General features: G+C 30.8%; 2 protein-coding genes across 3 annotated transcripts in view; one reads left to right on the forward strand and one right to left on the reverse strand.

Moving 5' to 3' along the window:
* Positions 1–1,386: 1,386 nt before the first annotated feature.
* On the reverse strand, positions 1,387–21,025 carry LOC142323900 (selenoprotein S-like). Its single transcript, XM_075364234.1, has 4 exons — positions 20,837–21,025; positions 8,230–8,480; positions 5,045–5,162; positions 1,387–1,642 (listed from the first exon to the last, which is right to left on the reverse strand). Exons 1-4 carry the CDS (start codon positions 20,907–20,909, stop codon positions 1,557–1,559), a joined length of 528 nt encoding a protein of 175 aa, XP_075220349.1. The 5' UTR covers positions 20,910–21,025; the 3' UTR covers positions 1,387–1,556.
* Positions 21,026–21,533: 508 nt separating this feature from the next.
* The window catches only part of Gprk1 (G protein-coupled receptor kinase 1), a 384,903-nt gene continuing 382,528 nt past the window's right edge, over positions 21,534–23,908 (forward strand). For both annotated transcript variants that reach the window (XM_075364235.1, XM_075364236.1), the window contains exon 1: positions 21,534–21,947. In XM_075364235.1, coding sequence (XP_075220350.1) covers positions 21,835–21,947 — 113 coding nt within the window. In that variant the 5' untranslated portion in view covers positions 21,534–21,834. The remainder of the gene's footprint in view (positions 21,948–23,908) is intronic.

The following is a 23,908-nucleotide window of genomic DNA, read 5'->3' on the forward strand; positions in this document are numbered from 1 at the left end:
TAATTGTGTTTAGTAATAATATTTTTTTTAAAAATATTTCTATTATAAATTTTATTTTTATAAATATTATCATTTTTCTTATAGTAGGCTTATATAAATACACAGTAAAATAATGAGAAATAATCAAAAATTATAATCGAATTTAATAATTGTAATAATAGTATTAATAATAATATAGTTAACATTTTATTTTATAAGGTATAAAATAATTGGTATTTTTAATTCCAATACTGATTTTTTTTTATACTGATAATATAGTTCACTATCAGTAAAATGTAAGCTGCAGTTTACTCTGAAAAAAATACTTAAAATGTATTCAGAATTGAAACAAAGATATATTACTTATTATGATGTTCTCTTAAGTTTCTGCAATGATGTGTTACACTTTTTTGTTTAAATACATTCTTGAATTTAGTATGTAGTCTGTTATCATTCAAAATAATAAAAATGAAAAAAAATTCTTTACAAAAAATATAAATGTAAGTAAAAATCTAATTTCTGAAAAGGTCTTTTTAAATAATCTTTTGTAACAAAAGTTATGTAAAAAGTTATTTAAAATTCATAAAATATCAGAACAAAGTGTTATGGAGTTTGCATATACATTTTTAGCAAAATGCTTCCAAAAATGATTCCATATAACCAGTGACACTGTATGAAAATGAGAATATTACTGTTAAAGTCTTATTATAACCTAAGGATATAAGGAAAAATAATTTAAAAAATATTAGTAGGAAACATTTGGTGCGACATATGACAAAGGAGTTGGGAATTTTAGAGTGGCAGTCAGTGATAATATCTTTCAATTTTCTACAGTTATGTATTTTATCTTTACAACCCAACCTTGCTAAAATGAATAGCATACCTATAATTACTGTAAGGATTTAGATGTTACAGTTTGATGTTATTTAAAAAAAATTTTACCTACCTTTAAGTTGACATGTATGTTTGGATACAATATATATATTTTTTTAATTAAATAATTAATCTTTACATTTACAACTGTATATTTTATGATATTCATGTACTATGGTTCAGCTGAATTATTTTTTTAAAAGAAATTATAATCAAAACAGAAATAAACATCTAAAATTACAAAATATATATCCCATTATGCAGATTTGTGATTTCATATTACCAATCAAAAGAATACACCAATTAGTAATGTTAAGATCATTCTTAATTAAAAAAAAACTATGATTTTATGATTGTTACACATAATACATAATTAATAATGATGTGCTTAATTATCATAGCAGTTCTAATTAAATGTTTAAATTTGTAATTAAAAAATCCCAAAATTCTGACGATTGAAAAATTTTAAGCCATTATAATATTAAGCATCATTATAAAAATTGATTTAAAAAAATTATAAAAGCAACCAATAAATAAGAATATAAATACAAATTTATTATATCAATATTCAGCCTTTTTTAAAGCAACACACTAAAAAAAACCAAGAACTTAAGTTAGAATTCCAGTAATACAGATTTATTGTTTTAATCTACGAAACCGTGTTAATGGTGTAGATAAATTAAGAAACTTCAATTTAACTCTAATTAACCGCAACCTCCACTTGGACAGCAGCTTCGACGAGGTGGTCTGTAAGTTGTTGATGGTCCACTTCCCATTAAAGGATTATAATCTGGAATAAGTTCATAAACATCATTATGAAACATTGAAAGAATTAGAAAATGATCTGTGTACATTTGAGATAAAAAAATTATTTAGCTTCTTAACTAATACAATTTACAGTTCACTTAAACACAAATTTCACAAATCACAAAGATTTCTTAATACAAATTTGAAATTAACAGGATAAAAACACTGATACAATGTTATATCTTTTCAAATCAGTTTAAATCTTATCCCAAACCACAATCCTAAATGTAATAGTCACGTAAAAAGTAAATTTTTTCGGGATTTCAGACTTAAATGCATTGTGATTTATGATTTTTTTTTAATTACAAAAAATTGCTTCTCATTTTGGGTTTGGAAAATAAATGCCAAAACTATTTTAATTTTAAGTTCTTTAAGTGATGAAAAATACTTTTTTTAGTAATAAAATTAAAAGAGAAGAGAGCCAAAAGACAGAATATATATTTTTTAGAGGTGGGGAATAAATAAAAAAAAACTTTCCTAAAAATATTCATACATAGATTAAGCTTAATAAATTTGCTTAAGTAAAGTTTTTTCTACACACCCTGTTCAATAAAGGGTAAAATAAGAAAAAGAAAATTTCAAAAACTTTTCTGCATTTTAGGTCCGTGGTTTATAATTTAAAAAAATTGTAGATTTTCTTTCAAAAATTTGTTGAAAAATATTTCAACTATTAAATATTATATTTAAATACATATATTTTAATTTTAGCCCTAGCCAGTACATGCAACTCCCTCAGGAAAGGGGAGTGCATTGCTTCCTCCAAGCACTAGGGGCCCTCAGAAGGTATATTATTCCTGTTAGTCCAAAAGGACTTCAGGGGATGGACTGAAGGGGAATCATGCAGGGAGTATGAAGCTCAAATGCACCTAGTCTCCCATGATAAGCCCACACTCTATTTCTCATTGGTCTAAAGGAATGGAACACAAATACCAACTCTGTCCATAAATAAAACAAAAAAAAAAATATCTATAACCGCCACTAAATAATAACCCGTCCAACAACAGAAATACACAGCAGCAAGGGACATTTGTCCAGGCTCTGCAATTAGTAGGGAGATAAACTTCTGCTAACCTTGCGTTCTGTTCTGTTTTTAGTTTTACGAAATGGGGGTTGATTATTGAAAAATGTTTTTAGGATTATTTATATACGCATTGTAGGTTACAAAATCTGTTCAAGTTTTTTTAAAAGGCCACTGAAGAAAATTGAATTTGTTTTTTTAGGATATCCTCCCACCCCTCAACAAATTAAAAAAAAAATTAATGTGATCAAAGCCCCATAAATAGAATTATTTGAGTAAAATTTGAAGAAAATTGGTTTGATCAATCTTGAGATAAGGCCAACAGCAATGCACTGGGAAAACAATACTGACCAGTCTTCATAGATCTATTATGACTAGAAACCAGTGAGTATTCAAGAAACATTATTCCAATTATTCTTACAAATTTTAAAATTTAGCAAAATTAAATTACATATTATGTGCTGTAGAAAACCTGGATTTACCAAAAAAGCATCGCATCTCATCGTTTGGGTTTTTGCAACAGCCACAATACCATAGGCAAAGAAGAAAGAGGGTCACTGTCACAATGAATCCCAATAAAGAAATTGAATTTTATGTAAACATATTACTGCTTACTTTTTAAACTACTACTTAGTTGCACGCACAAACTGTAGTTTCATTGTACACTATTCAGAATTTACACTGGTCAATATAAAATTTGGAAGTGAAAAGGGAGTAGGTGTTCTATAAAGTATTTTACATGCTGAATTTGAATATGTATTCTGAAACAACTCATCACATATTGTTCTTAAGTTACAGGCCTTTAAATTTACTTGTTACATCATTCATAGAACAAACAATACAAATAAGTTAGTGTGTCTGTATCTTTGCTTATTTACATCTGATTTATATTGTGATGCATACTGTAGACCTATATTGATACAAAACAGTTGAATGATGTCATTTCATGTCAAGCCAGACATGTATAGGCATGTATAGACATGTATAGTGGGTCAAGTAATGTGTAATTCAAGTTGTTTTCAGTATTAGTTAGCTTTTGGTATGACTTGCTGTGTTCTTTAGTTGTGGTAGTGATTTTATCATACACATATTATAAAGATTGTTTCATAAGTAATGCCAAAAATTTAGGGAAAGATTTTTATTACAGAATAACTTTTGGTATTACTTTATTGGGTATCAAGAGATTTGTTAAGTTTTGTGTTTGTCTTTTTTTTTGTGTGTGTGTGTGTGTGTATGTGTGTGTGTGTGTGTGTGTGTGTGTATGTGAAATACCTCAGAAGAGATGTTTTAATTTGTTACTGCCCTGATGCTAGGGGGCTAATGTCTGACCTAGCCAATCATGTTATTCATGATTGGCACTTATTTATAGACTCATCAAAAAGAAACTTGGAAAAGTTTCTTCAAAAAGAAACTCTATTTATAGACTCATCAAAAGGCAGTGTTGTTGCATAACTTGAAAAAGTTGTTTTCTTCTATACTGGTAGCATGTGCTGTAGGAATGAATGAATGAAACATATGAAAGTATGATGAACACTCATGGTGAATCTTTGTTGAACAAAGTGACACAGCTTCTTCTCAATCTCCAGAGTGGCTTTATAAAATACTCGTTTCTTGTAGTTGCAGGATAGGTGGGCTACAGATAAACACCACGCAATTAAACTGGCTGAAAAGAAATCCAGTTTACCCTGGGAAAGGAAAATGTTGTCAACATTCCCCTTGAAGCAGATTGTATTATTTTACCACCTCTACACGTAAAACTAGGCCTGATGAGGAATTTTGTAAAAGCATTAGATAAAGATGGCGACAGCTTTCAATACTTACCTGAGGTTTTTTCACTATTGAGTGAAGCCAAATTAAAAGAGGGAATATTCATCGGCCATAAATAAGAAAATTAGTTCATGAAAATATATTTGGCAGCAAACTGAATCCTAAAGAACTAGCAGCATGGAAGTCATTTAAAGATGTCATTGTTTTCTTGGAAACAACAAAGTTGAAAACCACGATCAGCTTATAAATGAACTCTTAGTGAACTACAAAGATTTAGGCTGCAGAATGTCATTGAAAATTCACATTTTACATTCTCATTTGAACTTTTTTGACATCAAAAAAGTTTGATGTCAAGCTTGATTGACATCAATGACGAACAAGGAAAAACGTTTCACAAAGATATATTGAAGATAGGACAACGTTACCAAGACAGAGGGGATGAATCTATGCTGAGTGACTACTGCTAAATGATAGAAAGACAAGACTTCACTGAACACAAAATATCTGCAAAATAATGGTAGGAATTTTAATTGTAATTATTATTATTATTTACATTATATAGATCTAAAAACACAATTGTTTAAATTTCTGTTAACTGACCTGGCTTAAAATTGTTTTTGGATTTCTTATTGTTATTACTACCAACTGATCCCAGTGTTTGACCTCCAGCTTCTTTATCTAAACTTGCAAGCTTCTCTAATCTTTTCTTTTCTTCAAGCTAAAAAAAAACCCAAAAAATGATCTGTAACATATATATCCTCTTTAAACTAAAATGCCTTATTTTGTTATTGTTAATACTACACTGAATTACTACATAACATTACTACTGTTTATATTAAAAAGTAAAATCTAATAAGAAATAACTAAATATTCCCATATTAATAATAATATATCATTAGTATGTTACAATATGCCAAAATAAATATGCTTAAATATATGGTTAATAAATATGCTTAAATATAAATACAATATGCTTAAAAGAAAAATTAGACTGTGTATAGTTTTATAAATTTCATACCAATGGATATACTGTCGTCAGTTTTTTTGTGTGTAAAATTTGCTTGCTACAGTAAATATCTCTACATCTGTCCTTACACTATATAGTGATTTAAAAAGACTCAATCTGCTGAGGACAATGCTTGGATGTCATCTGTGTCTGCCTTTGAATATTTATTCTCTCTGTTCACGTACTACTTATTTTACTTGCTAATATTTAGTTTTTATACCAGTGAATTATGTATTTTGGTACTGGTTTATTGAACCCAAAACCAAATTATTATTTATGAATAAATTAAGGAAAGTAATTTTGGATCAAAAGTACTTCTTGAACTAAAATGTTTAATCAATATTTTTTAGTTTTGGTTTTTGTCCTAAGTAAGCTGCAATGTGATTCTGGTCCTACATAACAAAATCTTATTAAAAATTATATTTAAGAAATATGAATTTCAAATACAATAGAAAACCAAAAAATGTAAAAAAATTTCTTAAAATTACAGGTTATTACTGTACATCAGAGACCAAAAAGTTGTAAGTGATCTGACATGAGATACAAGTTACTTCTAAAACTCTAAAAAAACTAAGTAAAAAAATCTTGCCATACTTATGAAAGAAACAGTTAAATTTTGAAATGGTTTTCACGGCTTTCTTCATTGAACCATACACACTTTCTACTCTGATATCTTTACTCGAATAGAGTATTAATCACTTAAAATCTTATTCTGACTAGTTTTACTTGTACTTAAGGTGATTTACATGAGTAAAACACATTACTTGATCCTGTCAAGTATACATAACTCAAATATGATAGGGATATCATATATCCCTATCATATGATATGATCATATCCCTGTATGATCTTCATTTTTAATAAAGTATACTTTTAGATTCCATATTATAAATATAGTTTTATATAAAAGTAAAAAGTATAAGAAAAACATGACATAGCCTGAAGAATAAATTAAGATAAATGGATATAAGTTTAAGAAAATGAAAATCTGGAATAAAACAGGAATTTGGGACAAATATTAAAAACACAGTATTCATATACATCCCAACCCCATAGGGGAAAGACACCCAGCTTGTGACATTACCGGTTTTGCCACACCATCCCCTCTGTTCTGAACTCTGAGGGGCTTTACCGGAGGTCATCTTCCCTCTAACTGATTACATCTCACAGTCATCAACCAGGCCTTGGTCGGGATGCCACCAATGCAAATCAAATTTTGCCTTCACATAGGCCTCAAATGGACATCTTCACATCCAACCTAACATGATTTTCTCAAACTAACTGACCGAAACTGCAGAAGCGTGAACCCCACACCTAGTCCAGATTTGACAGCACTGTTCATGACTGTGAATGCCTCCGAAAACAAACAAATTGAAAGTTATCAGTGCTATACTTATTCATACATAGTGCTACAGAGTATTCATATACAGCAAATCAACAATCACACTAACAAACATTTCCCATTGATAATACACATAGATGATTTAGCACATATGGATTTCAGATGACAAGCAGCAAACAAACTGCTACCTTTATTAGATTCAGCATATAAGGACTTGAGATGAACAGCAGAAAACATTCTGCTATCTTTAATAAAGATACACATTAATAATTTGTATTTGATATCTGTAATACCTAGATATAATGTAGATTTGTTAATCCCATAGTTCATTTTTTGCCTTCCAAGAGTTCTAAAAAACTTTTATTCATTCTTGTAATAACCCTAGCCAAATGATGGGAAAAATGCAGAGGGAAACCAGGATGGAGTTTGATAGCATAATATATAAAATAAATTAGTTTTACTTTAAAAGCGGTAACATTAAAAAAAAAAAATGTATAAAGTTTATAAATTGATTTTGTGTATGGAGGAAAAAAGGGTGCATAGTTATTCAATAAGATTATACAATAATAGATTTTGGATACAAAATAAATTAATGTAATACATGCCCAAATCAGATCATGTCAGAAAAGATTAGTAATATTAAAAAGAAAAAGAAATATAAGAACAACTATAGACAACACAACCAAGAACATAAAATATAACTAATGAATTATTTAATAAATTTTCCATTTCTATGATGTCAAAAAATTTATGTAAAATAAAATACCACAATCTAGCTTTATCTTTTAGGTACGTAATTCAGAATAAATTATAAGTTAGCCCAAACAAGATAAAATTCAATGGTTTTTAAATAAATATACGTATACTTTTCCCTGTTAATATTTTGTGTAAATAGGGAAAACCACAAAATAATCTCAATTAAAAATCAGAATTAAATAAAAACACAGTGTTCTGATTATGTAAACATTTAAAATAATAACTTGAATAAATTATAACTATTGTTATTAATAGCTAAAAGAATCTACTTTTATTTAAAACCAACTAGTAAATTTAGCAATAATTTTTCATAATGTATTGATCTAATCAGAATTAATAATTATAATATTAGGACTTCAACAGTAAATCAATATAAAGGATAGAATTATTATGGTTTTAATAAAGGAGGTGTCCCTTAAATCACTTCTGTCTTTTTTATCATAATCTGATAACATTTTATTTGTACTGGCTTTTTGTAAATGACATGCTATTATAATATATCCTTAAGTATGTGCCCTTGGATCAACTGCAATACAATTTGTGTCATGTCTGTTACTTTAGTGTTTAGTTGGAGGATGGGCCCTTGATTTATGGTGTTTAATGAACTATTCTGTAATCACAGAACCTTTTATTTTTCATAATTCTTGAACCTAAAAAAAAAGAAGGGTTTTCAAAGAGTACCTCTTTCATTTTTTCTTCATGCTCCTTAGCTTTTCTTGACAGTTCTTCTTGCATACGTATTCTGGCAGCTTCCATTGCTTGCTGTCTGGATATCAACCAGTCAGGATTTTTTTTACACTTAGCTTCATAAGCCTTTTTTACTTTTTCAATATACATTTTATCTAGATGTTTCTGAATTCGAGGCCAGAAATATAATATTAATAAAGCTGCAGCTAATACAAACCATCCAAAATGGATACCATAAACAGAAGCTGAAAAAGTAATTACTTTAGATTAAATTTAATACTTGTAAACATTAAAACTGATATTAATAAACATAAATATTATTTGTTATAAATATTATAACAAAATTTTTTAAGGACCTCACCATTGCATGTCTCAATGCTTTCAATTATCTTTGCTCTTCTTGTATAACACAAATAATTTTTGAATTTGGCAAGTGAATGGCAATCTCAATATTGCAGCAGTGCAATCAAAATGAGATTGCTATCATACAGGGAATGAAGAGTAGTATCCTAGGCGACCAACCACATACTTAGAGAACCAGTTGAGGGCAAATGATCCAAGAATAATATGTCGCAGATAGTCATAAACTGCCTGAAAAGTTCTCTATACAGTAAATTATGCCAGTTTTATTTTTCTTCGGTTAACATGTTTCCAGGATCAATTCCAATTAAATAGAACAAGAGTTTTCAGTTTGGGCTATGTTTCTAATTCACCACACCAATATACAAAGAATTAATTGTTTATTTAGGAAATACTTATTTAATAAAGAATAATTAAGAGTAATTACTTATTTAATTAAGAGTAATAAGAGTAATTAAGTAAGATCACATTATACATCCTGGAGTATAGAGAGGCCTACATATCAATTTTTAATCCTGTTAATTACAATGACAATTATAATACCTAAAACCCTTGAATAATTATTTTCTGTTAAAATAAGTGATAAGAACTTTTCTGAGTTATATGTATTTTATTTTAAATCGTAGAAAATTCAATTCTTATCTTTCATAAAACATGAAGCACATCAAATTAAAGATAAAATTTGAAATTTTAACACAGTGTAAAAATTTAATACAGTGAATTTTAAATTAATTTTTGATGGCATTTTTTCACAAAATATTTCTTAACATTTTCAAAAATTTGGAATTTTGTTTTTTAATACAAGATTACCCCATGCGATTTCTTTAAACAGTTAATAACAATGCATGATATTCAGAAACAAGTTTTGGTGGTATTTATGAATATTAAGAATACACTTGTAGGCACTCATTTTTGAGCTTGTTCTCTAAGACAGCTCACACTAACTACTGACAACAACAACACATTATACATTCTACTAGAGTCAATAACTAAAGGACAATTTTTTATTAAATTGCCAGTGCTTGTTACTTATGCTGCAGCTACAATGTCTGCCCTTATTAGGATTACAGTTGCTCAGCAATTGAAAAGATTCTGAATCACTATTATATTACGTTTTATTAAATGTTAATTCTGAGGAACTACTTGATCACCTTCAATTTTTTTTATACTTAATATACTCTTATATAATTGATATGCTTAGCACCAAGAAAATACAAGTTCTAAATGTCTGAAAACAAGTTTGGATAGCAGATGACACATTCAGTCATTCTGTACCTCATTATCAGTATTATTTAGTATTCTAGTCCACTGTTTCTCAACCAGTGGTCTGCAGAAAAATTTTAATGATCTGTGAAAATCTTTGTAAATACAACTTATTTACTTAGTTTTTACAACCTTTAAATGCATCATTATTCATTTTTTTTAATGGCAATAATAATGTATACAAGTGAGAAAATTGAGCACTTGCTTACCGTACAACTGTGATTTTACATTTAGCAACACTGTCCATCAGTTGTATGAAATTGGTGTTTTGTTATACTGTTTACCGCATTCTAAACAGTTAAATTTCTTCTGTGGTACATAGCATTATGAAAAGAAAATTAGGTGGGGCTGTCAGGGTGCACAGCCGTTGGTTTAATGTGAAACTTTACAGACCTTGGATGAAATTATTCCGAGCTACAGACCAACCAACTAATCTGTAGAGTTAAATGGGAGAGCCATCATTGTATTTTTTTTTAACAAACTGAAAGTCTCCAATGGAAAATTTTAGATCCTTCATTTGGCCAACTCTACAGATAAATTGGTTGGTCTGTAAGTCAGTGAGTCATTTTTAGTATATTGGATTGGAATAAAAAGGAGACTGACTGCATACCAAGTTTAATTTTTAACATAAAACAGACACTAAATGATAATACATGATATTTATTTTGACTAATATTCAATGACAATTTTGTTCAACATTGGTCTGAGATATGAGAAGTAAGAGACAAAAGGCATAATAAGCAGCGGTAGAGGTGCTCGCACCATCGGTGTCATTCACCGAGTGCACCATGCCAGCTTTGTGATGCTTCTGAAACAGTCTTGCTTGCTCAGCACCAGACATTGGGGTACCTGTGTGTGGCCCATAATTTCCCCTTTCCAGTGATGTGTAATTTATATTTCTGGCTGGCTTTTGCGCGGGCTGAGGCTGACATATTGAATTTTTTTAACTTTTTTAATATTTATTTTAATTTTTTAGACAAATATTGTCCAAAATATACTTATTAACACACAAATCACTGTGCTATCACGTCTAAGTTGTGAGTTACACTGAATGGAAATTGAAATGAGCGAGAGTGCCAGTTTTGGCTGATATGTGCTGTGCCCCCTTCCTGCCAGTGACACAAACTCAAAAGTCATATCAGCGAGCTAACCATGTTATAAAATAACACCGCATTTACATCTCTGAGACTAATAGTTAGGAAGTTATTAAGACAGGACGATATAGATCTTTTTGTTATTTACAAATTTCTGTTCTGGTACCCGTATCTTTTGGTGTGATTCTAGACGTTTCAAGTCAAAATTTTAAATTTGGTTGTTTGTTAGACATTAAAAATGTAAGTAAAATTAAAAAATGTAAGTAAGTAAATTTATAATTAGACATTAAAATGTAAGTAAGTGTGTACTGTTTTTTTAATAACTGGCATTAATTTTTTGATATATTTCGGACATTTTCTTGTTCATTGTTATAACCCGGATAACTTAAAATACGGTTTTACTTCATTGTCCGAATCTGAAGAAGTTTTTCTGAAACCTCAATGTATCATATGCAGGGAAAATTTATCAAATGAACATATGAAGCCTGCAAAATTAGTATGTCATTTACAAACAAAACATTCAAATCTACAAAATAAGCCACTTGAATTTTTTGAAGCTAAAAGTGCTGAATTTAAAAATCAAAAGTTATTTTTGAAGAAGTTTCTTCTTGTTGACAAATCTTTAGTAAAAGCATCATATTCAGTTGCTTTATGAACTGCCTAGTGCAAAAAAGCTAATTCTATTGCTGAAGACTTAATGAAACTGTGCTTAATACACATGTGTTCTGAAATACTAGGTATGGCTGCTGAGATAAAATGAAAACTTTACTGCTTTCTAATGATACTATTCAGTGCAGAATTAGTAAATTAGCAACTGATGATGAATACCAATTAATCCAAAAACTTAGCAAATCATTGTTCGCCATTCAACTCTACGAATCTACTGATGATACCAATAAAGCAATACTGTTATCTTATGTTCGTTATATTGATTACGAAATTAATGACAAAAGAATTTTTTTGGTTGTCTTGAGCTTTTTAATCATTCAACTAGTTCAGAAATATTTAAAGCAATTGATAATTATACTGAAATGAACTCTCTTAATTGGAAATATCATTATTGGGTTAAGCACTGATGGGGCTGCAAGTATGACTGGAAAACATTCAGGAGTAGCAAAAGAAATTAAAGAGATAGTAGATGAAAGAATGATTTTTACTCATTGTGTTATACATCAAGAGCATTTAGCTGCTAAAAAGTTGTCTCTTTGATTTGAACAATGTTGTTATTCAATCTATAAAAATAATATACTACATCAAAAGCAATGGACTGAATTCCAGACTATTTTCAAATTATGCAATGAAATGTGGACAATTTAGAAACTATTTTTGTTGAACATATAACAGCACATAGTTTGCATTTTATCAATACTACCTAAAAGAGGAAGATAAACGGAGAGAAAATATTTGGATTTTAAATCAGTTTGTTGAAAAACAAGAAAACAGTCTTACTGATTTGGAACAAGAAAAATTAATAGAACTAGGTTGCGATGATGCATTACAGGTGTCATACTAAGTCATTACTGTCATACTTAGTGACTTAAAATGATTGACTTAGTAACTCAATTTTGGGTTAAAATTTGTAGTAAATATAAAGAATTGGATAAAAAAGCCATAGGAGTATTGCTGCCATTTCTAACAAGTTATTTATGTGAATCAATGTTTTCAGCAAGAACTAATATCAAAACAAAACAGAGAAATCGTATGAATATAAATTGAACTTGGCATATGCCAGTCACTAACAATGACCCAAAACTGACAAACTCATAAATGAAAAACATAAACAACAATCACATTAGGTTTGCAATAATATTCTTCCTTAAAAATAAAAAAAGTATTTCAATGTTTCGATTTTGTATGTTTTTATTACATGGTTTTATTCAAATTGTCTTCTGTTTATTTCCTTATTTATCTCTGTCAAATATGGCAACTAACTAACCAATTTTTCTAAAATTTTGCACAAAGAACAGTCTTTGATGACAATGCACGAATCTAAAAGAAAATTATACCTACGGTTTCTCCAGAAACTACTGCTTGCGATAACTTTTGAAAAATTTTCTCTCCTCTCCCTCTACCGAAGCATCTTGTGCACAATTTTTACTGAAAATATACAATTGTTATATAGTACTGTATGAATGTTTTAGGTAATTAGTTTGTAAATTACTAAAAAAAATCCTGCACTTTCTTCAATTTGGTATGCAACTTTTGTGTATGGTCTGCAAAACAGGCTTAAAAGTTTTATTGGTGTGTCAATCAACCAATGGGTGTTGCTGACATTTTATTTTTATTTGCACATTTTCTTCTTTTTTTTTTGAGATGGAGGAACCCCATTTACAGGCGCTGAAGCAGTGTTGAACTCGCTATAACAGGTTCCACAAGCCGTTGTAGAAAATGCATATGTATTCCTGCGCACTACCGACTAAACCTCCACCCCTGGTGACCCCACTTCCTGGGAAACCGCTAACTAATAAAGCATTACTTCAGGAGGGGGGTAAAAGCCCCTACACACACATTCAGTCTCCACAAGCAAACATCATCCATACCAGACCAACACACACACACACACACACACACACACACACTGCACACCACAAATACCTAAGGGAAGAAACATCCAGAAAAAATAGAACACCAACAGGTACTAAGACGTACCACACACATTTATACATTCATACAATCAAGCCAACACAAGAAAAGCGCACAACAATGATGAAGATATGGTCACAAGACTTAACTTATCCACCAAAGTACACTCAAAAGTTAATTAAATTTCCACAATCTCACCCAGAGTACACAAAACACACACACATATAACTTAACTACTTACCAACTTATCATTTACCCACACGACAATCAGCCATAATCATTAAAAATGTGAGCAATGCCCTCAGGCACCAGGAGTGGAGTGTCCATGACCTCACCGCACCAAAGCAAACCCCCTCATGCTTGAGAGGGCCCCCAAGGCAATCAGCTGCAGACCTGTCCAACCCGGCACCCTCCGACGTCTCATTCCCTTGCAGGCTGTGCCAATGCTCGCCGTCTCCTACAAGTATTCTGTTTTTTAAGTTCTTCTAAAACGTTTCTATTATAATTTGCAATAATAGTCCATTGCTTCACACCCTGAAGCATTATCTGCTGAAAATCCTCAGGTCTGAACATGTCCACTCGACCTAGGGCATCCAGCATGCACCTCCGTGCATCCTGGAACCTAGTACAACAGAAAAAGACATAGTACGGAGTTTCCTCCACATTGCAGGCCAACAGCAGTCTGTGGTCAATAGCGAACTTAAACAGATACGATCTGTAACCACCAAGTCCGCCCAGGAATTGCGTAAGACTATAATCAATTGATCCGTGAGTCCTACTGCACCAAGTCCTTACACTGCAAATCAGACGGTAAGTCCACTGACCTCTCTCCCACATCCCACTGTTCTTACAAAGTATTCATCAATTCTTGTAAATTGGCCATAATCAATCTCTTCTTCTCCGAAGAAGGAAGTATCCTTAATTCTCTATGCTTCCTTATGTGAGCAATTGGCAGGTCAACTGGCATTAACACCAGCCAGCACCTCTGCAGCCTCTCTTGAGATCATACGATAAGCTGCCGAAATCCAGAGGCAGCATCTCCTATGCAGCATAGCAAGTATTCCCATATACCTTTTATACCTCAGAATATCTGCCCAGATCTCTGCCCCAAGTAAGAGGGAAGAATGCACCACACTAGTTAATAACCTCCTCCTGAGTTCTCCAGGCCCCCTGGTGTTCGGAAGTAAGATGGCAACCACACGCATTGTCCTCTCCGCTATCTCAACTTTCCATAACATGGACTCCGTACCTCAATAAGGCATCAATCCAGATGCCAAGGTATTTAATGATCATTCTGGAATCAACACTCCTTCCCGCCAGTTCCAACAAGAGTGTTTGATGTACAATCTCAATCTTTTCAGGGGCCATCTCAAGGCCAATCCCAGCCATCCAAGTGCTGCTCCTATTATACAAACCCTGAATTTTATCCACAATCTCTCTCTTTGTAGTAGCACCAACTGCGAGTACTATGTCATCCGCATAGCCGACCACAGCAACGTCCTCTGGAAGTGAAATTCGAAGAATTGCATCATATACCGTATTCCATAAGGTCGGTCCAAGGACTGACCCCTGCGGCACACCATGGTCAATGGTCCTTACAATCATGCCATTGTCCACTATAAACAGGTGGACGATCAGCTTTGTAACACCTTCTGGGAAGGAGGCCATCACGAGCCCTCATCAATTCATCCATTAATAATTGAATTTTTCCTTCTGCCACTGTAATCTCAGTAACCTTCCTCAAATCGAGGGCCTCCACAAATAACTGGGGATCTATTTCCTTCACACTCCATCCTTGAGTCACAGGTCACCCTATCACACGATGTCTAATATTGTCAATCGTTATAACAGCCTGGTGGTCCCCCCTGTATAACCTTCCCATACCCGCCAGTCTCAAATTTTAGCTGCAAGGGTGGGGGTGGCAAAAGTGATGTCCACTATAGAACCCATATATGTCTCTCCGGTAGGTAAATTCATTCCCAGTGTTAAGACACACCAGGTCCAAAATTGCCACCGCCTCAAGAAGCAGTCCACCCCATGCATCAGTGTAGGATGATGCAATTTTTTTTTTAAAATAAAAAAAATTGAAACTTACCCCCGCTTGTTTCCTACATATTTTATGGCATTAAAACTATTATTTTAAAATTTTTTATTTAAGCAGTTTACCTGTGGTGGCCATTTTTGTTATGTTGCGCACACCAATTTTTGCGATTGTAAGGGTTTAAGGAAAAACTCATAATCAAGAAACTATTGGTCCTGGAAGGATAAAACAAAAAGCAATTTAATCATATTTTCTCAAGGTAAAAGATTGGTCCTGTGGTTAATTTACCTATCTCTCTTCTATCTACGAGAAAATTACCAATAAAGTTGAACACATGAAAAAGGGTGAAATTTCACTTTTGGTAATTTTTTCAAGAGGCAGGGATGGCATACACAGTGTGAATTATTTTTTCAACAGGCTCATTTATGCTTAGTTGTATCATGTAGCTTTGCATTCCACACTGGTCAGTCTGACATTAGTTAGTAACCTGACTGTCAGGTCCAGAGCAATACATTGCCCCACGTCACAATATTGAACAACTGGATGCTGCTAGTAGCATCCAATTGTAGTGTCTGTTTATATGGAGCATCCGTAGTGATGGTTGATTCTCACACAATTTCAAGAGAATTATCAGAAGAGATATCACAGATGTTGGTTAACCACACTATATAAAATAATAAACTTTTATTGCTACAAAAACAGTCTGTTTCATTGAATAATAATTAAAATTTTGCTACAATTTTTCTTCAATAGTTTACAAAAATAAACAAATATAAAAATGAAAATGAATTGTTGAAAAAATATGTAGGCCACTCATTGAAATCTCAGTCTGGGTAAGTTTTACAAGCATTTTTGAATAAAATTGTATTAGGTTACTGGTATAGGTTAAGTTATCATTAAATTATGAAATATCATTAATAATTTTAAAAAAAACAACAAAATAAAAAATAAACAACAATAACTAAAAATAATTTCAACAACATGGGGGCTAAATATAAATTTTATGTAAAGCTCAAAGACAAGAAACCCCTTTGGAACACTTATTTAGTGTGTCAAAATTGTATCACTTTATACAGGTTTTTCATGATTTTTGAGAGTTTAACTTTTTTTATTAGTAAAATAAACAAGAAACATTTTTATTGCTATAAACATCTTAAAAAACTCTGCAAGTTGTGCAAATTTGAGATTTTTATAGTCTTTTAGTTATGATTTTTTCCATAAATCCTTACAATCACTAAAAATAGGTGTGCACACTAACAAAAATGGCGACCACAGGTACACTGCTTAAATGAATAATTTAAAAATATATTTTTAAGGTCTTGAAACATGTAGGAAAAAGCGGGTAAGTTTCAATTTTTTTTTAACTTGTCAAGCAACCAGTTTGTCTTTTTGGGACACTTCAAATGGATTGACCCCAAAGTGACTTGAAGCTGACTTGATCCCAGACAAATCCCTTTGCCCTTCATGCTGCAAAAAAAATATTTACTGCTGTGGAGAATTACTCATGACATGACAATGACTTTGCTAAGACTGATTCAGTAGTATTTTCGGAGAGTCCTTTTAATTAAAATAAACTCAGTTTTTTCACGGATTGGATATTTCCCCAATCACAAAAATAATAAAGCTAAACACAAGTTCCAGCAGGTTCCTGCTTTGCAAAAAAATCTAAAAATTTCAAATGCGGTCAAAAGAAAACTAGAGGAATCATTTGATGAAACGTTAACTGAAGTTGTACTTCGCTCTACCAGTAACTAATTGTACTGGGTGTGAATATGATAAATTAATAGAAAAACTTACAAGAAAAATGTGCCTAAGTAGTAAAGAAGAAAAAATTAAAATAAATAGTTTACTACCTGAGTCTTGGTCAAGGAAAACATTTTGTGATGAGTTTAACATAACTGATTATTTGATATGTTACAAGGGATCTAGTGAAATGTCAGGGAATTCTTCCTGATTTGACCAAAAAGCTAGCAATCCTTTGAGTGAGGAGGCTGTTAATGCCGTGATAGAATTATAAAAAGATGAGAATAGCAGGGTCTTCAGGAAAGAAAGACAATTAAAACAGCAATTTTCTCAGTATATAATTGTGTGCTCTCCATTTTGTGCTTCGAGACCTAAATGGTGTGTGTTGTCAGGAGCTGCAGGTACACATATGTATGCGTATGTAAATATCACCAGAAAGTGAAACTTATGACTGAAGGCTTGAAAATAAATCTAAACTTTAAAGATTTAGTAGATTTTATGGTCTGTAGTACTGAGAACAAAGCTGCATGTTTGATGAACCCAAATCATGTCCAGGAACTAAGCTATTAAAAGAAACACTCTAAAATGAACTAAAAGACCTACCAAATGAAATATAATTTTAAACAATGGACTAGCACTGATAGAGCTAACTTGATCACTTAAGTTTTACCTTTGGAAGAATATTTTGAAGCTCTAATAGAGAAGCTATTATATCTAAAGTTCAGTCAAAGTACTTAAAAGAGCCAATGGCAACTGAAGAAGTCTGCATAGCTCTGGGCGACTTGCTGAGAATTTCACCTTCGTCATTCAAAATGAAATCCCGAGCTATCATTGGAGTAACCCTCAAGTTACCTTGTACCCTTTATGTATTATTGCTTAAATGATGGTGAAATTTGTCACCGAAGCCTTTGTGTAAGTGACTGCTTACATCATAGTACCGCGGCTGTGCACAGTTTTCAAAAACATTTGACTGAAAATGTAAAAAAAACTGCTCCTTCAGTTAAAAAATTATTTATTTTAGCGATGGAGTTGGCAGTCAGTATAAAAACAAAAAAAAACTTTTTCAATCTTTGCAATTACTTCAAAGATTTTGGTCTTGAAGCAGCATGGAATTTTTTCACTACATTTCATGGAAAGAATGCCTGTGACGGTACTCGAGGGTCTAAGAAAAAGGCTGCTTCTATGACAATTTTGCAAAGACCATATTTAGACCAGATAACTTCAGCAGAAGAAATGTATAAATTTTGATTTGAAGAAATTAAAGGGATTGTCTATGTATTAGTACTCTTAGAAGAAGTAGAATCAAATGAAGCAAAACTGAATCAAAGATTTAAAACCTGTCAAAAGTTTCCAGAAACTAGAACACATCACAAGTTCGTTCCACAAAATCCTAGCACAACATGGTGTTTTGTACACTCAAAAGTAAGACTTACATTGACAGTTTTTCTGTTGTACCATATTTTGAAATCAGGTCTTTCAAAACTAATGACGTAGTGTGTGTTTATGATCATAACTGGTGGATTAGCCAGTTAAAGATGTGAGTTTGGAAAATGGTGACTTGATTCATTTCTATCTACTTGGTCCTGAAATGTTATTCAAAATAAATTTTTGGTCATAATATGAATTGTAGATGGTTTCATTTAGAATAAGATGGTTCTTGTTTCAAGTTAATATCTAAATAAATAAATAAATTATTTAACTTATTGCTAACTCTTGAAAACACCAAAAATGGCATTCCTTCTTAAACAAAATGGCTGCTAGCAGCCTAGGTATTTTGTGATCTCAGATATACACACAAACAGAAAATGTACAAATAAAAATAAAATATGTCAGCAACAAATTAGTTAGTTATTGGTTGATATCATTTGGAGTGACCTTGGTACGCAATATCAATTATGCTGAGAACACTGTTCTAGTCAATTAGCAATGGTTTTATGAATTATGGCGACCTGTACAGATGCTAATCCATTCTGTGGAGGGAGGTTAGGGTTAAGGTTAAAATTAGAGTTAGAATTAAGGTTTTTCAGAAAGAGGAATAAATAATAAGCTATCCTTAAAACATGTCAAGACTCCAAGTCATGACTGACAGCACTTTTTGAAAGGTGATTATCCATAATACACATGACTAATAGCATGGAATATGTGGTGCAGTCTCTCTCCATAGCAATTAAATTTATGTTTGAACATAAATTCAGCCAAGTGTCCTACAAGATGGTGTTGGGGTATTGCCATACCTTGTAATTTATCCCTAACCTCTCTTCATGAAAGTCTAACCTTAACCCTTAACTGTAACTTCCCTTCACAGACAGATTAACATCTGAACCCTTCTTGATAACTAACTGACTAGATTACTGATAACACAATGTAGATTTTACCTAACATGGGTGACCTGCTGCCTGAACCTGCTTTTTGATGTTTAAATCTTGTGTTTTCCTGATCCTACATATCTACCTACTGTGGAAAGTACGAACAAAATTGAAGTTGATCAAGTAACTGTTCGCTTATCAATTACATAATTTAAAAAAAATTTAACAGATCACTTAATGTAATTTTAATTCAATAAGTATAAATTTAATTTCTTCTTTATTTTGAAAAAAAACCTTCCTAAACAAGATATTAGGTACACAATGCACAAGCTTTAAAACAGCAATAAGTGAGTTAACCAATTTGGAATTAATTCCAGGTCTATATCTTAAAGAAATAAAAAATTTATTTATTTTTCATGATAATAAACCAGAAAGGTTTTCACATATTTATTAAAAATATTATTGTACAGATTAAGGAATATAAATATTTCATTAAAAAATAAATACTCTTAGATATTAGCGTATACAAAAGATAATCTTTAAAGCACAGGGATAAAAAAAAAGGGGTACAAGAGAGCTACTACAAAAAGGTACAGAAAACCTGAATGGAAACAATCTATCACTCAAACCATGCACTTGCATATTTATTACTATGAAAATCAAATAGTATTTTGTATCCAGATAAAGGCATAATTAAAAGAGCAAAAAATGATCAAAAAATAGAGAAATTAAATAGAAACAAATCACAGTAGCAATGTAAAAAGCTCCCTTCTTGTAAAAAAAAAAGTTAACTAAACTAAAATTCTGACAATAGGCTTTTCAAAATTATATATATGAATTTCAATGACACCTCATAAAAAAATCACTTGCAGAAACAGTATTGTAGCAATATGTGAGAACTTCGAGTTCTCAGAAGCCAAAAATACTTTTTTTTTTGTGAAATTGTAACTAGCAAACGAAAGAACTCTCTACATTCCAGAAACTTCAGAAAACACTTCAATGACAAATGAATATACTATCAACTTCCTGGTTTTTACAACAGAAAATCATCTACACAAATTAAAACAACTTCACAACAATCAAACGTCGTAACTCCTAACAGAGTAAACAAAATTACAATACTATGCAGCAATAATTAGAAAATCATAACTGTTTATAGCAATTAAACGTTTTTGAAATATGTAACGTAACAATAAATCACATAACCTCACCTGAATACCATATCTCTATTAAATAATCAGACGATGTATCCTCCAAATTACCATGTTCATCAAATTCAGACATTTTAATAATTAAAAAAAAATTCAAATTACAGATCAACCAATATATATAAATATTTTCACAACAGGTTTTTTTTTTATTTTCAGCTGCAAAATACACGTCAGATTGTCAATGATGAAATAGCAATTTGTTTTGCAGTAATACCAACGTATTATTCTGTTACAAATAATTCACAAAACAATTACTGATATATTCATCTGTTTAATACGAAAGTAATTAAAAAATAATTAGAATATTCTTATTTTACAGTTTCTGATGCAGGTCTTATTTAAACCTTACTCCTGAAATAAGTATTATTTGAATAAACTAAACACAAATTATGAAATAAATATTTCGAATCAGATTCATCACATAATTTATGGTAATAACTTTTTATAACAAACCTTTAAAAGCTACCTTTTGAGAATTAGTAACTTTATGGTTTTGTAGTTTTTAATATTTTAGGTGTTTCATACTGAATTGATGTCAAAATATTCAATTTTTTATTTCTATAATGGAGCTTTTTAATATTTGTCGTACAAATATATTATTATTTTAGTCATTTTTCCACTGCCTTTATGATATGCAACGCCTTTGTTTTCTGATCTCCTTGTATCTGTCAACTGTCTAAACTAGGCCTACGAAGGCCCTAGGAAGGCCTAGATCTGTGATCCAGGCCGCAGGATTGTGCCCGCTCTGTTAGGACTCCAATGATATGTGTGTATTTATGTTCCTAACTTTGTGAAATCGTGAGGGTTTTGTAATGTTTTTAGTTCAATATGTGTTTGTTTTTCGGAATATTAGCGAATCGTATTCTTTACGAACGGAGAATATACTTTGATTCAGCTATATCGTATTGACAATTCCCGGACCATGAAGTTTACAGAGTGGTTGTGGCCTTAGGTCTTGTTTTCATTAATTGTCTCGTGGTTAATAAAAGTGTTAAAAAATGGCTGATCTGGAAGCTGTTTTAGCAGACGTTAGCTATTTAATGGCTATGGAAAAAAGCAAGTGCACTCCAGCTGCACGGGCAAGTAAGAAGATCATCCTTCCAGATCCTAGGTAACCTTTACTTTTTCTTTGGTGTACTAATAAGATACCTTATTTTCGTATAATGGTAGTATGTAAATTTATGTTTATAGTTACTTATTTCCCAGAGTGACAGGTGTTTGAAATATTTTACGATTTCTTTTTTACAATTTTGTTTTTAATTTTAAGATCAAATTAATTGGGGCGAAATAAAATCTTATGTAATACAGTTACTACCAATTAAAGGTACACTAGAATTTTATGAAGATTTCATAAATTCGTTCAAATTTAAAAATACAGATTTAAAAAATTTTATTAATTTAAAAATTGAAATTGAAAAAAAATATTACAATTGTTTTGGAATAGTGGCAATTATAAAAAAAAAATATTTAAAAGTTAACCTATAATAAACAAATTTTTTAAAAATTTATTTATTATTGTTTTTTTTTTAGTTTATTTTATTTCAGTGCTTTTCCTCCTTTAATTTTACCTATTTACACGTTATTAAATTGCTATAACGTTTTAACATATTTTGGTACATTAATACAAGTCCTTGACAGTTAAAACCATATTCTATAAACAAGTTGAATTACATAATTTATTAAATTTCAGTTTGTTGTATAGTGATGTAGTATTTTTAATTATCATTTGATTTATATTAACTGTTGTATCATTTTGTTTAGACCATTTAAATTATCAGTAATATTAATTATCTAGTTTTTTTAAATATAGACTCATTTGGATTTGTACATGTTTAATAATAAATTGGTAGTGTACTAAAATTTTGTCTGTTAGGTTTATTGTTCATCTTTTATAAAAGTTCTATTTATGGCTCATAGTTGAAATATTTTGCTTATTTATTCTTTATAGTACTGAATTATTGTTTTATTGGTATGAATATATCATTGTTCAGAAAACAACTTTAACCTAGGTTAAGTGTAACCAGTACCCTTTACAAGAAGCTGAAATGAAAACATTAAAACAGTTTACTAATGATTTTTATCAGAATATTTTATAACTTTTCCCTAATCTTTATGAGCTAGTTGTTTTATTTTTAAGGTTCCTATTACGTTTCCAAATAGCCTAGTATATGCATGACATGTATCTAACTTTTAATTTACTTAGATACCTCTTACATTTTTCGTAGATTATAATCAGAAGAGCTAGGGCTAAAATTCACACTCATCTGGTCTCATCCAATGAAAAAATCTGCCCCTCTTTAGGTTTTTGGATCATAAATTTTGGTTGTTAGAAAGATGAATAGTCTTTTTACTCTCTACATTTAGCCTGCTGTAATGTCATTATTTATACATAAACAGATCATAGAAATGCCAAGCAGTAAACGACTGTAGACGATGTCGATTCTATGATATAACAGTAGTCCTTATACTACATTTCATAGGCCAATATTGCCCCATTTTGAGATCCTTGCATTATATTCCATTCTATTCTTACTCTGATTTATTTTGTGTTAAAATATTCTTTGTTACAAATGTTCATTTATATCAGTAATTTAAAACTTATGTTTTTAATTTAATATATTTGAATGAAAATTCAATCCTTATTGTGAAGGTTGATTGTTTCTTTCTTTGTATGTTTTTATATTTTGGGTAAAAAAAAAATATTATGTGACGTAAAAAAATACAGTAACGCTTGTTATAATATTGCTAATAAATGACTTATCAAATTAATAATTCTTGTTTTTCTAAGACTTTTTTTGTAGCTTATTAGTCACCTGTTTACACACGTAACGAAATAAACAAACTTGCTATCAAAACGTAAGTATTGCGTGTAGAAGTTGTTCTTTTTATGCTTATAAAGCCACCAAACATCCACTGAAGCAGGATAACTTACCCTTTTTACTGGAATAACGTCATCTAATAAAGTATGTTTGTTTCAACTGAAATCTACTTTTTTGTTATTTGTAACAATATAAATGTAACTATTCAGTCAATTACAATCACAGGTACTTACATATTAACGCCACCACAGCT

This window comes from Lycorma delicatula, chromosome 4 (genome assembly GCF_047948215.1).
Source record: "Lycorma delicatula isolate Av1 chromosome 4, ASM4794821v1, whole genome shotgun sequence".
In the NCBI taxonomy this organism is placed as follows: Eukaryota; Metazoa; Arthropoda; class Insecta; order Hemiptera; family Fulgoridae; genus Lycorma; species Lycorma delicatula.

Coding starts and splice junctions, on each gene's coding strand:
- LOC142323900 (XM_075364234.1), bottom strand. CDS start 20,909: ATGTCTGAATTTGATGAACATGGTAATTTGGAGGATACATCGTCTGAT. Junction 5,163..8,229: donor ATGAAGAAAAAATGAAAGAG/GTACTCTTTGAA, acceptor GTTTTTTTTTAG/CTTGAAGAAAAGAAAAGATT. Junction 1,643..5,044: donor CAAAAACAATTTTAAGCCAG/GTCAGTTAACAG, acceptor AACTTATTCCAG/ATTATAATCCTTTAATGGGA.